The sequence below is a fragment of the Sebastes fasciatus genome, chromosome 9 (genome assembly GCF_043250625.1).
Source record: "Sebastes fasciatus isolate fSebFas1 chromosome 9, fSebFas1.pri, whole genome shotgun sequence".
Taxonomy (NCBI): Eukaryota; Metazoa; Chordata; class Actinopteri; order Perciformes; family Sebastidae; genus Sebastes; species Sebastes fasciatus.
Genome location: NC_133803.1, coordinates 29,164,626 through 29,178,661, shown reverse-complemented (window position 1 = coordinate 29,178,661; position 14,036 = coordinate 29,164,626). Strand labels below are relative to the sequence as shown.

The 14,036-nt window shown below is 35.8% G+C and overlaps 2 protein-coding genes and 1 long non-coding RNA gene across 3 annotated transcripts in view; 1 reads left to right on the top strand and 2 right to left on the bottom strand.

Annotated features, from left to right (window-relative positions):
* The window catches only part of LOC141774452 (uncharacterized), a 393,135-nt gene that overhangs the window by 171,419 nt on the left and 207,680 nt on the right, over positions 1–14,036 (top strand). The gene's annotated exons all lie outside the window — the stretch shown is intronic.
* On the bottom strand, positions 3,723–6,408 carry LOC141774439 (uncharacterized). The gene is made up of 2 exons (XM_074647104.1): positions 6,073–6,408; positions 3,723–4,996 (listed from the first exon to the last, which is right to left on the bottom strand). The coding sequence occupies exons 1-2, from the start codon at positions 6,269–6,271 to the stop codon at positions 4,179–4,181; spliced, it is 1,017 nt and encodes a 338-aa protein (XP_074503205.1). The 5' UTR covers positions 6,272–6,408; the 3' UTR covers positions 3,723–4,178.
* Positions 7,112–12,364, bottom strand: LOC141774438 (uncharacterized). Its single transcript, XM_074647103.1, has 2 exons — positions 12,031–12,364; positions 7,112–9,432 (listed from the first exon to the last, which is right to left on the bottom strand). The coding sequence occupies exons 1-2, from the start codon at positions 12,245–12,247 to the stop codon at positions 8,648–8,650; spliced, it is 1,002 nt and encodes a 333-aa protein (XP_074503204.1). The 5' UTR covers positions 12,248–12,364; the 3' UTR covers positions 7,112–8,647.

The following is a 14,036-nucleotide window of genomic DNA, read 5'->3' as shown; positions in this document are numbered from 1 at the left end:
ACACTGTAGTATTGCAACTTTTACTTTAGTAAAAGATCAGAATACTTCTTCAATCAATCAAAAAATATCTGTGGAGTCGTAGGATGCAACTACTAATGTTAGTTAAATATTGTAGCTCCTGTGTTTGCTAATATCATCAGCAGACAAGACCTGAACCTTGAGCAATCTGTGGCCTAGCAACGCTATACGGCCACATAGCAACCAATTACATTAATTCATCATACATGACACAAACCTGCTCTGAATGGTGTTACTGCAGCGAAAACGGCTGGCTGATCGATCTGCTGTTTCAGATGGTTGATTTCTCTCTTTGCGTCAGCGTCGTTGGACATTTCAGTCTCCATAACTGTAACGATTATCTGATCCACCGGCTCCTCTTTGACCTGCGGGTGCACTTGAATCGGCTCCTCTTTGACCTGCGGGTGCACTTGGATCTCCAGAACGGGAATCTCTTCCACCTTAATGTCATATTGCTGCAATGAAGGAGGCAGTTCCTCAGAGACCGGCTGGGAGTCTATAAAACAGAGAGGACACATTTTATAATCTGTTAAACAATTTTGAATTTGTCACATAAAGTTGTGAAGTACTATATGGGCTGATCAGTGGTGGAATGTTACTACGTATATTTACTCAAGTACTTAAGCAAAACTTTCAAGTACTTACTTGAGTATTTCCATTTTATGCCACTTTATTCCTCTACATTATGGAGGCTAATATTGTACTTTTTACTCCACTACATTTATTTGACAAGTTAACTTACTTTGCAAATTTTGATAATTAATACAAAATATAAATCAACTAATAAATGGCACCATCATTTTAACCGGAAGTTTCGCTTATGGTGAATGGTCACAACCTCATTAACTTAAAACTACCTAACGTCCTAACGTCGTTCGGCAAACCTTTACTAAAGAATTATATTCGTTCTCTTCAAACAGAAATTCAAGTCTAAAAATGTTCTCTAAAAAAAGATGCTGAGACTCTAAGATTGAATTCTTCAAATTTCCTATTTGCACCAAAAGCGAAGGAGGTTCACTTTAAGGTTCTCAGTGAAATATACCAGGTTATCAGTGAAATATACCAGATTATCAATGAAATATACCAGATTATCAGTGAAATATACCAGATTATCAGTGAAATATACCAGGTTATCAGTGAAATATACCAGGTTATCAGTGAAATATACCAGATTATCAGTGAAATATACCAGGTTATCAGTGAAATATACCAGGTTATCAGTGAAATATACCAGGTTATCAGTGAAATATACCAGGTTATCAGTGAAATATACCAGGTTATCAGTGAAATATACCAGATTATCAGTGAAATATACCAGGTTATCAGTGAAATATACCAGATTATCAGTGAAATATACCAGGTTATCAGTGAAATATACCAGATTATCAGTGAAATATACCAGGTTATCAATGAAATATACCCCTCTGCTGAATTCTTACGAAACCGTTTAGGTTTTGATCACAATAATTGCTCGTTCTGTGATGAACACATTGAAACTACAGAACATTTATTTTATGAATGTATTTTTGCTAATGTAGGATGATTTGCATTATTGGTTGTCCACTAAATTTGTAATTTTTTCTAATCTAACAAAGGAAAATGTTATATTTGGTATGATTGTGAAAAATCCCGTTACATGACCTGGCAATCAATAATCCATAATCATTCTTGGAAAGTTGTTTATACATAAAAATAGATTCCTGAAATCAAGTCAAAATTTCTATGTTTTACTTTTCATCTCTGAAACATATGAAAAAAAAGAAATGCTTTCAATGTTAGTTTAGGACCTTAACCTTACAGAGAACCCCTATAGCACTATTAGACCATTATTTTTTGGTATGTTTGTTTGTTTTGTTGTAATGTAAATTTCTCAATAAAAAATAAAAAATAAAATTTTTAACAGGAAGTAAACACTATGCGACGGGGGGACAGATTTCAACGTAACACCGGACCTGAATTGAACGACTTCCTTCAGCGACTTCGCTAAAATCAAAGATGAAACTGTTGAGTTACGTTACCTAGCAACCGGGATGACTAACATGACATTAATTGATGACACAAACCTGCTCTGAATAAGATGACTTCAGGTTTTAAGACGGTCAGCTGCTCGATCTGCTGTCTCAGCTGGAGGACTTCTCTCTTGGAGCGGACAGCTTCATCCTGATACTCTGATATCGACTCTGATATCGACTCTGATATCGACCTCTCAACGAGTCCCCAGATCTCCTCTGCAGCCGCTGCTAGTCGCTCGTTGAGCAGCAGTCTGAGGTGCTGAGAGCCAGACATGATGGAGCACCGGAGAACGGGACCGCTGGAGCACTAACACGCTTTGAAATGAAGAGATGAACTCCTCGAGCTGCATGAAAGTCCCTTTACAAACTCTTTGGCGGCATCGTTAGTACTTCCGGTTCAACGTCATGACGTACAGCGTTCATTTTCACCAGCGCCCCCTGACGGCCTGGAGGTCTCTGTTTTACCGCTACCATACAAAACAACATTGACTCGTCTTACTACTATTTTATAAATAAACGGTACGGTACGACGGAGTATTAGGGCCACATGAGGGAAAAAAATAAATCTGAGATTACGAGAATAAAGTCATATTATAAAGTAGTAATTTTACATGTTATTTGCTTTTCTCGTAAAGTTATGACTTTATTCTCGTAATATTACGACTTTTTTTCTTGTAAAGTTATGACTTTTTTCTCGTAAAAATATGACTTTATTCTCATAATATTATGACTTTATTCTCGTATTATTACGACTTTTTTTCTCGTTAAGTTATAACTTTATACTCATAATATTACGACTTCTTTTCTCGTAATATGACTTTTTTTCTCGTAAAGTTATGACTTTATTCTCATAATATTCCGACTTTTTTTCTCATTAAGTTATGACTTTATTCTCGTAATATTACGACTTCTTTTCTTCTTAAGTTATGATTTTATTATCGTAATATTACGACTTTTTTTATCGTTAAGTTAAGACTTTTTTCTCGTAATATTATGACTTTATTCTGGAAATCTCCGATTGTTTTCCCTCAATGTGACCCTAATACTCTGTAGTACATTTGCTCTTTGGCCCTCACTGCATTAGACTTATACACTATATACTTAGACTATAAACTGTGTTACCTTCATCACAATGCTCAAATGTTTTGCGGCTCCAGACAGATTATTATTATTATTTTTTTGCCTAAAATGGCTCTTTTGATAGTAAAGGTTGCTGACCCCTGACATAGAGGTAGACTCAGGAACTACTAACGCTTAAAAACATATATATTATTTAAGTTAAACAACTAGTAAATAAAGAGCTATATATTTGGTGTTTGTGTGCAAAACTGTGATGCAAAAAAATGCCATTTTTAGAAGTTTATATAGTTTTGAAAGAAGAGTTTGCTATTGCAAGAGATGAAAGATATTTAGTATTTCGTGTAGCGTTACTTTTTCTGTCCGTGTAAATATTTTATGTCTAATGTGATATCTGCTCAGTTTTGATGATAACTTTGTAATTGTAATGCCTGCCTTATTATTTGTAAATTCATTGGTAATATTTATTTTAAAGAAAGAAAAACTATTTCCGGTTCATGTCATGACGTATGTTAATTTTCACCAGGGCGCCCTGGATGTCTCTGTTTTTTCGATACCGTACAAAACAACATTTACTCATCTTTATATTATAGAAATATACAGTACATTATGTACGGTAAGAAAAACAACGTCTATGTTTTATTTTCCTTTACAATAAAAAAGAACAAGTTTGAAACAGCACAATTAGAACAAAGTGCTACAAGAATGAGTCCTAAAACCTGGACATTTTTTAACATTTTAGCACTATATATATATATATATATTTTCATTCATTCAAAGCCTATCGCTCCTTTATGGAGCATAGGCCATTGGCCACAGTCCGCCAGAGTCTTCTGTCCTGGGTTTTCCTCTCCAGTTGGTTCCATGTCAGCCCCAAGGCCTATAGAAAGGTGGCTGGGTCATGCGTCATCAACGCGTCATATCTTTGGGGGTATAAGTAGGGTATATAAGGTATCAGTTACACTGCGCATGTGTTATACCCCAACCCCACTTGAGTTCTTCAAGTGCTGGATTGCAGATTTTATAAAGATATTTGGTGCCTCATAGACTCTGGCGTTCTCTCACACAGCTTTAAGTTTGTTTCACTTCCATCTCCTGTCCCTGCAGTTTCTCACTGACGTGTTGTCTCCATGACTCGTGAGCCTCCATATGCACCTTCAGGTTTGAATCAGTGTGAAAGCATCTGCCACATGTTGTGCAGCGAAAAGACTTGTTTGTGCTTTTGTTTTGAGTCACTGTGCACAATTTAAGATGATTGCTACTGGCAAACCTCTTGCCGCATTTCTTGCAGAAATATGGTTTCTCTCCAGTATGCACCCTCATGTGAACAATACGACTTGAGTTCTGACTGAATGTTTTGCCACAGTAATCACAACGGAAGGGTTTTTCACCGGTGTGAACTCTTGTATGCAGAACCAGCTGGTACCTTTGTTCAAACTCCTTGTTGCACTCCAGGCATTTAAAGGCTTTGTGCCCTTTGTGATTCCTGTCCACATGCCTTATAAGATGAGAGTCCCTCGTAAAATTTAAACCACAAAAACGGCAAGACTTTTCTTCCCTGGGAGGCTCCTCCAGTTCCACACAGACTTCAACGCTATGACCCCGATGAGGCGACGATGAACCATCTCCTTCATTCCATTTGTCGTTGACGCTTTCGTTTACACTCACAGTTTCAGCCGTGTAAGATGAGAGCAGCTCACAGTTAGTGTCTGGTTCTGGTTTAGGATGTCTGACTTCAGCATCGTTGGAAGTATCAGCCTCCATGTCTGGATCGATGCACCAATCCACCTCCTCCTCTTTGACCTGTAGGTGCTCAACGGGAATCTCTTCCACCTCAATGTCATATTGCTGCAAAGAAGGAGGCAGTTCCTCAGAGACCAGCTGGGTTTCTAAAAGACAGAGAGGACACATGATAGAATCTGTTAAACAATCCAGGAATATCCAACACAAATATATCCATAGTAAGAGCTTGAAAGAAGTATTTCAGTCAGATGTTTTCAATGTGCCAAAGGTGAATTTGTCACATAAAGTTGTGAAGACTACAAGTAGGATTTGCTTTAATCGGATGTTTTCAATCTGCCAAAGGTGGAGGATCAACTTTGTTTTTGCTGCCATCACAGAAAATGTTCAACTTTAAGTTTATAACAAAAAAATGTAAAGTTTCAATCTAAAATGGATAGAAAAAATGACATAAAACGTTCAATTTCAAGTTTATAGCAAGAAAAATAGAAAGTTACAAGCTAAAAATGGATGCAAAAATGACATGAAACTTGTTTCTATTGACCTGTTTGCTTATTTCTCTCGCGAGATCTGGCAACACTGGTTGCTTATTTCTCTTTCTCGTAAAGTTGACTTTTTTTGTAATATGACTATTTTCGTTATAATACGACTTTTTTTGTAATATGACTTTATTCTCGTAATATTACGACTTTTTTGTTGTAAAGTTCTGACTTTATTCTCGTAATTTTACGACTTTTTTGTTGTAAAGTTCTGACTTTATTCTCGTAATTTTACGACTTTTTTGTTGTAAAGTTCTGACGTTATTCTTGTAAAGTTACGACTTTTTTCTCGTAATATTCTGACTTTATTCTGTAAACCTTCAGGTTTTCCCATAATAAAGTGGTCCTAATACTCTGTAGTACATTGTCTCTTTGGCCCTCACTGCATTAGACTTATATACTATATACTATATACTTAGACTAAAAACTGTGTTACCTTCATCACAATGCTCAAGTGTTTTGTGGCTCCAGACAGATTTGTTTTGTTTTTTTTGCCTAAAATGGTTCTTTTGACAGTAAAGGTTGCTGACCCCTGACATAGAGGATAACGTTACTTAGCAACCGGCTAGAGGATAACGTTACTTAGCAACCGGCTAGACGATAACGTTACATAGCAACCAGCTAGAGGATAACGTTACATAGCAACCAGACTAAAGTTGTGATTAATAATTAATAGAGACACAAACCTGCTCTGAATAAGATGACTTCAGGTTTTAAGACGGTCAGCTGCTCGATCTGCTGTCTCAGCTGGAGGACTTCTCTCTTGGAGCGGACAGCTTCATCCTGATACTCTGATATCGACTTCTCAACGAGTCCCCAGATCTCCTCTGCAGCCGCTGCTAGTCGCTCGTTGAGCAGCAGTCTGAGCAGCTGAGACCCAGACATGATGGAGCACCGGAGAACGGGACCGGGCAGCGTGGAGGCTGGAGCACAGACACACTGTCTAATGAAGGATGAACTCCTCAGTGATGTTTACTGAGAGCTGCACAATAGACCCTTCACACACTCTGGCGGCAACGTCACATACTACTTCCGGTTCAACGTCATGGCGTATGTTAATTCCCACCAGCGCCCTCTGGTGACCCGGATGTCTCTGTGTTTCTGCTACCATACAAAACAACATTGACTTGTCTTACCTTTATTTTATAAAGATAAATATAAATAAATAGATTGATAAATATAAAGATTACATATATACATATATATATATATATATATGTATATATGTATATGTATGTATATATGTAAATTAAGAATTTCTTACACTCTAAAGCCTTACTTATGCTTGTATCGTGAAGAATACTCTAACTGTTTCTATTTTTATGTGTGGGATGAAAGTGATTTGTAACAATATTGTGCCATCTGTTTCTGTCTACATGTCACTAGCAAAACATGTTAAATAGTGTTTCACTTACCCGGTGCTCTGCTTTTTAGCAGTTTCGGTATCAAAAAGGGTACTTTCAGGTCTTCAAATCTGCAGGATCTGGTGTTATTATCCAGCTGTATTATATTGTTGTGTTTTATATATATATATATATATATATATATATATATATATATATATTAATAATATATATTATTTCATCAATTATTCTATAATTTATTTAGTTAGCCAAAATTACCCTGGTGTAATGGTGGTTTATGATATAAGCATTATTTCATATACTCTACAGGTAGACTATTTTTGGTAATTACCTACAGCGGTGGAAGAAACACTCAGGTTTAAGTAAGTAGTAATACTACAGTGTAGAAATACTCTGTTACAAGTAAAAATCAGCATTCAAAATTTGATTTGACCTAAGTAAAAGTGCAAAAGTATTAGCATCACAATATACTTCAATACCTAAAGTATCAGCACACAGTAGCAGTGGTTCTGCTTTCAAACTCCTCCTCAGTGCTTTGTCAGCACAATGTACTTAAAGTATCAAAAGTAAAAGTACTCATTATGCACATTTGTCACTTTCAGAGCGCTGTATTATCTTATAATTTATAATATTGGATTATTATTACTGACACGTTAATATGTGAGTATCATTTTATTGTTGTAGATGGATGGAAGTGAAGCGAGTTTGAACTAACATACTTTTGGGTAGTTTAATCTCTAACTATACAAGTTCATGTGTTTTGGATTAAAAAATGTATCTGAAAAGTAATTAGTAAGTACTTCTAATTTAATTTAGTGGAGTAAAACGCACAATATTTGCCTCTGAATTGTAGTGGAGTACAAGTGTAAAGTAACAAAAAATGGAAATACTCAAGTAAAGTAGAAGTACGTCAAAATTTTACTTAAGTACCGTACTTGAATAAACATAGTCAGTTACTTTTCACCAGTGAGAACTTATATACACATATTTTATGAGAATGGAATTTTTTTAAGTATTAGTACTAGTTAGTTATTGGGTTTTTTTTCTCTCTTGGGCTGGCATTTGGTCTCGCTTTCCGTGTTGTGGATTTTTTAAAATACATTTATAAATTAATCAAATACACAATAAATGATATGCAAAACATGTATATTCAAAATTTATAAATACACATAAATCATCCAAACTTTAAAAAATAACAAATTTCATTTAGTTTTCTTCACTATATATCTTTTAAAAAGTTGTCTTATGCTGCCTTCAATTGAAACTCGTGAGCTTGTGTTTACAACATGGGAAGTCGTGTTCACAATATGCTTGGCGTTCAAGTGGTTAAGTCGTGGGAACACCGCTGCTAAGCAACGGCAATATCAACGTTACTGTCGGCGTCTAGAAGCCACAGAGGCTAACAATTTAGCAATGTAAAGACATAATGAATATCAACATTTTCCTAAAAACATCTTATAAATTTATAAAAAAATTACAATATACAACTAAAATTACAATATATTAACTTATTATGTACCGAAAAATTAACTTCCATGGTCACCAACGACAACAAACACGTCACAACTCGTGAAGTCAGAAACTTTCCACTTACGAGGTCGTGAATACCATAAGAAAGTGAATACTCTTCTAATGTACACGGTAAACACGACCCCATTTGAAGGCACCAATACACCCATTAAAATCAAGAAGGCCTCGCGTCCACCTGTGAAGCTTTAGGAACCCCTAGGTTGGGAACCAGCGGATTAATCGATAGATTAGTATTAATAAAGCTTTGGTGAATTGGCTGTTGGATGCTGGTCTTTAAACATATTTGAGATCTTGCCATTCTTCATCATCCGATTGTTGCTGGCATGTCTACCAGCATATGTGTAAAAATGTCTCTCAGGCCTAAAGACTAAAGTTTTTCTCTTGCGCTCTTTGCTGCGTGAGCTCTATGATATCTCAGACACTGACTTGCTGCTGTGCTGCTGCTGAAACGTTTCCCGCAGACGATGCAACAATACGGTTTCTCTCCTGTGTGGATTCTCTTGTGAACACACAGGTAGGCGCTCTGGGTGAACGATTTGCCACAGAAGGGACACTTGTAAGGTTTCTCTCCGGTGTGGATCCGCACGTGCACCACCAGGTAGTCTCTACGCAGGAACGTCTTGCCGCATTCGTTGCACTTGAAAGGCTTCTCTCCGGCGTGGCTCTCAATCACGTGTCTTATGAGGTCGACGTCCTTTATGAAGCAAGCGCAGCAGATGTGACAGACCTTTACCTCAGTGTGAGATTGTAAATGATCTGATAAACTCTCTTGGGTCTCAAACATGTTTCCGCATACGTTGCAGATACTGCCACTTGCCAGTTCCTGTGTAATAAGGTACACTGGTGAAACAGCCAGACAGGAGGCCTCATGGCTGTTATGAGCTGGAGACATGTCTAGTTTCCACTCTTCTTCTTCTTCCTTACTGACAGCAGCAGAGCAGTCTGATGAATAGGCCTGGTTGGCAGTTGCTTCTGTTTCACTATAAAGTTGTTTCACACAGTTGGAGGGAGCGGCCTCCAGCATCGCTGTGAGCTCCATTTTTTCCTCTTTGATCTGCTGGAATAATTGATCTTGGCTCTGCTGCGGCAGCTCCATTTTGGGACTCCACTCCTGCTGAGGGGAAAACATCCCTTCTGACACTTCAGGGCCATCTGTTAAACACAAAACAACATTTTACTCACTCAGATTGTGCGATTTACTCCAAGCTCTGGAATAGAGAGTCTCATTCCTGTCAGCCATTCTTCTGTTCTTATTGGGAAAATCATAATTTTTTGTAGAACAAAATATGACAAATAAATACATGAATATAAATGCATTGAATTGTTATTTATTATTAAAATAATAAATTGTGCACCAGCAACTTGGAAAAAAATCTTCAAAATTACAATTAAACCTTTTTAATGCAGCAACAAACTGGTCAAAAATTAAACAGGAATTAAAATTCCAATCTATATTGTATATAGGCTGGTACATAAACATAGAATTGAATTAAGTAGTTTAGCGTCATTGTCACCAATACAAAATCGATATCTGATGTCCTATAAATATATATTTTTTCTTTCATATTGTCAAACGTTGTATCTCTAATGAACTTGGTGCTGACAGGATGCAGGAATTCAACCTTTTCTTTTGCATGATTTCATTTTCCTACGCACCTCTCTACCAGGTGTGCATATACTCTATATATAAATTAAGTATATTGTGCTGATAATACTTGTGTACTTTTTAAAGCAAACGTTTGAAAGCAGAACCTCTGCTACTGTGTGCTGATGTATTGAAGTATATTTTGATATACTTCAATACTTTTGCACTTTTACTTAAGTCAAATTTTGAATGTTGACTTTTACTTGTAACACGAGTTTTACTTGTAAGAGAGTAATCTGAGTGTTTCTTCCACCGCTGTAGGTAGTTGCCAAAAATAGTCTACCTGTACAGTATATGAAATCATGCTTATATCATTCACTCACACACCAGGGGAATTGATATATATATATATATATATACACACAAGCTCAAAAAACATTTGAATATATACTGGATAAATAAATAATTATGAAAAGATACTCAAGTAAAGTATCTCTGAGTTGTACTTAAGTAAAGAGTAAATGTACATCGTTATCATTTCCGCTCATCTTAACAGGAAGGAAACAGACTTCAACACAACACCGGAAAAGACTTTTACAAATTTTGCAACATAAACATTATGAATGGGTCCCTTTGTATTTCCTGTTGCAATGTTTACCAATGCAATAGCTGACCGGAAGTGAACTTGGACCAAAGCTGTTGCCCTAGCAACAAATTGGCCCCTACAGAGAGTGAAACCTGCAGACCGCAGCAGCAGCAGCAGCAGCAGCAGCAGCAGCAGCAGTGATGCTCCTCTCTTATCTCCTCTTCATCTCCTTGTATTTTTATATCTGGTATATTTGTTTGTACTTTGTACTTTGCACTACTAACCTTTTTACTGCCTTTTTACTAACATGTTTTGCACTATGGAACTGTGATGCTGGAAACTTGAATTTCTCTCGGGATCAATAAAGTTACTATCCATCTATCTATCCATCTATCTATCTATCTATCTATCTATCTATCTATCTATCTATCTATCTATCTATCTATCTATCTATCTATCTATCTATCTATCTATCCATCTATCTATCTATCTATCTATTTATCTATATATATATATATATATATATATATATATACTCTATCTATCTCCCCCTCTCTCTCTCCATATATATATATATATAACACAAGCTCAAAAACCATTTGAATATATACTGGATAAATAAATAATTATGAAAAGATACTCAAGTAAAGTATCTCTGAGTTGTACTTAAGTAAAGAGTAAATGTACATCGTTATCATTTCCGCTCATCTTAACAGGAAGGAAACAGACTTCAACACAACACCGGAAAAGACTTTTACAAATTTTGCAACATAAACATTATGAATGGGTCCCTTTGTATTTCCTGTTGCAATGTTTACCAATGCAATAGCTGACCGGAAGTGAACTTGGACCAAAGCTGTTGCCCTAGCAACAAATTGGCCCCTACAGAGAGTGAAACCTGCAGACCGCAGCAGCAGCAGCAGCAGCAGCAGCAGTGATGCTCCTCTCTTATCTCCTCTTCATCTCCTTGTATTTTTATATCTGGTATATTTGTTTGTACTTTGTACTTTGCACTACTAACCTTTTTACTGCCTTTTTACTAACATGTTTTGCACTATGGAACTGTGATGCTGGAAACTTGAATTTCTCTCGGGATCAATAAAGTTACTATCCATCTATCTATCTATCTATCTATCTATCTATCTATCTATCTATCTATATATATATATATATATATATATATATATATATATATATACTCTATCTATCTCCCCCTCTCTCTCTCCATATATATATATATATAACACAAGCTCAAAAACCATTTGAATATATACTGGATAAATGAATAATTATAAAAAGAAACTAAAGTAACGTATCTCGGAGTTGTACTTAAGTAAAGACCTTGAGTAAATCTACTTTGTTACTTTCCATAATTATCAGTTCCACTCATCTTAACAGGAAGAAAACACAACACCGGAAAAGACTTTTACAAACTTTGCAACATAAACATTATAAATGGGCCCTTTTGTATTTCCTGTTGCCATGTTTATCAATGCAATAGCTGACCGGAAGCGAACTTGGACCAAAGCTGTTGCCCTAGCAACAGCTTTGGTCCCTACAGAGAGTGAAACCTGCAGACCTGCAGCAGCAGCAGCAGCAGCAGTGATGCTCCTCTCTTCTTCTCTCCTCTCTTCTTCTCTCCTCTCCTCCAGCTCTGTGCGCAGCTGAATGATCTCTCTCTTGGACCGGAGGATCTCTTCCCGGTAATCTGAGAAGGTTTTCTCCACCAGACCCAGAATCTCGTCGACCGCAACCGAGAGCCGCTCCGCGACGAACAGCCGGATCGTCTCCGACATGCTGGAGGTGTGGAGAGGAGACAGACAGGTGCTGACGGCTCTGAGGCGACCATGAACACAACGCTGCTGTCTGAGGACCCGGATGTGAGAGAGAGATATACGTCTGTGTTGCGTTCAGGGCTCCTCGGAAGAAACAGTTAATGGAGATGGATTGCTGAAATATGTAGATTGTTTGTAGATTGTTTGCTTCTTTTTAGTTTGATTTAGGGAAGAACTTCTCAAAACATTGTGAAAAATATATCATACTAACAAAGACTGAGATATTACTTACTTTGTTTTTTTGGCAGATGACATTTACATAATTAATTTGATTATTATCTTAGCAAAATATTATATCCAAATAATACCCTCCTTTTATACTTTTAAAGACACTGATTTTAAAACATATTTTACTATGATTGAAAACTTAAAACTAAAAAATTCTAAATTGGCAAAAAACTAGAAGAAAAATTTGATTATTCAAATTTACTCAAATTATTTAACAGACCCCGATTGTTTTTTCTAACAAAGATTCAGATATTACTCACTTTGTTTTTTGACAGATGATATTTACATAATTCATTTGATTAATATCTTAGTTATTAATACTATATCCATAACATAATATGGCTTAAAAGAATACCCTCCTTTTATACTTTTAAAGACACTGATTTTAAAACATATTTTACTATGATTGAAAACTTAAAACTCAAAAATTCTAAATTGACAAAAAACTATTAGATTATTCAAATTTATTATTTTTTCTTTCCTTACATGTTTATTTTATTTTTAAATTATTTTTATACTGTGAAATATATTTACCTTTTTTTGTAATGAAACATCTTGTAAACATGTACTTTATGTAACTACTATTGAACTTTCTAAATAAAGTATTGAGGAAAAAAAACATGCAAAATATTCTATACTTCTTCTACACTTTTACTAATTCTGTTACTCTCATTGTCTCATTTTGTTATTTGCAGTAGTTTAAATGCATCAATGCTGGTGTATCACTGCCCTCTATAGGTCAAATATTAAATGGACACTTTAGGAGAAAAAGATAATTCACTTTGCTGTACACACACACAGCCCAGAGACTTTATAAGCAAATACAAAATAATTGAATCCACTTCCTAAAAGAAAATATTAGTAATTGTGATACGAATCAATAAAAACACATTTCTGTGTCTGACAAAAATGATAAAATACAGTCGCTCTCGTGGGGTTTGTAATTTTTCAGTTTTTCTTTGTGCACCTCAGACAAAACAAAGTTATCAGAAAGTAACTACAAGTATTCAGAATATAAGCCTGAATACCTGATTACATTACACATTATACTTTGATTAGGAATAGTCCTTGTAGTAAAATGCTTAAAGTTACAAGAATCATTAATTTATACCAACTCTAAATATATAAATATTTAAAATATGATGGGAACAGCCACCCACTTTTCTGATCCATTAGTGTTGCATTTATTTAGTTAATTCTCAGATTAAAACACATTTCTAGTTTAACAGGGATGTAGCTACCTGTTTTATTAGTTGTCTGGGTGAATATTCAGACAAAGACACTGAGCACAAAAGCATTTCCAAGATGAGAAGTTTATTGGTTTGCAAAGTAGCTGTTTTTACAAAAGCATGAGGAGAGAGAAAAAAACAACATTTGGAGAGGTCTAACACAACGGCAGTGTACGGTCTTCATCTAAACACTGGTCCAGTGCACATCATCAATGAGACACAACATCAGGATATTTCGGGAGTTTGCATCATGTCAAATACAAGTAAGTGCTCCTGTTTTTTTTTTTCTGGAG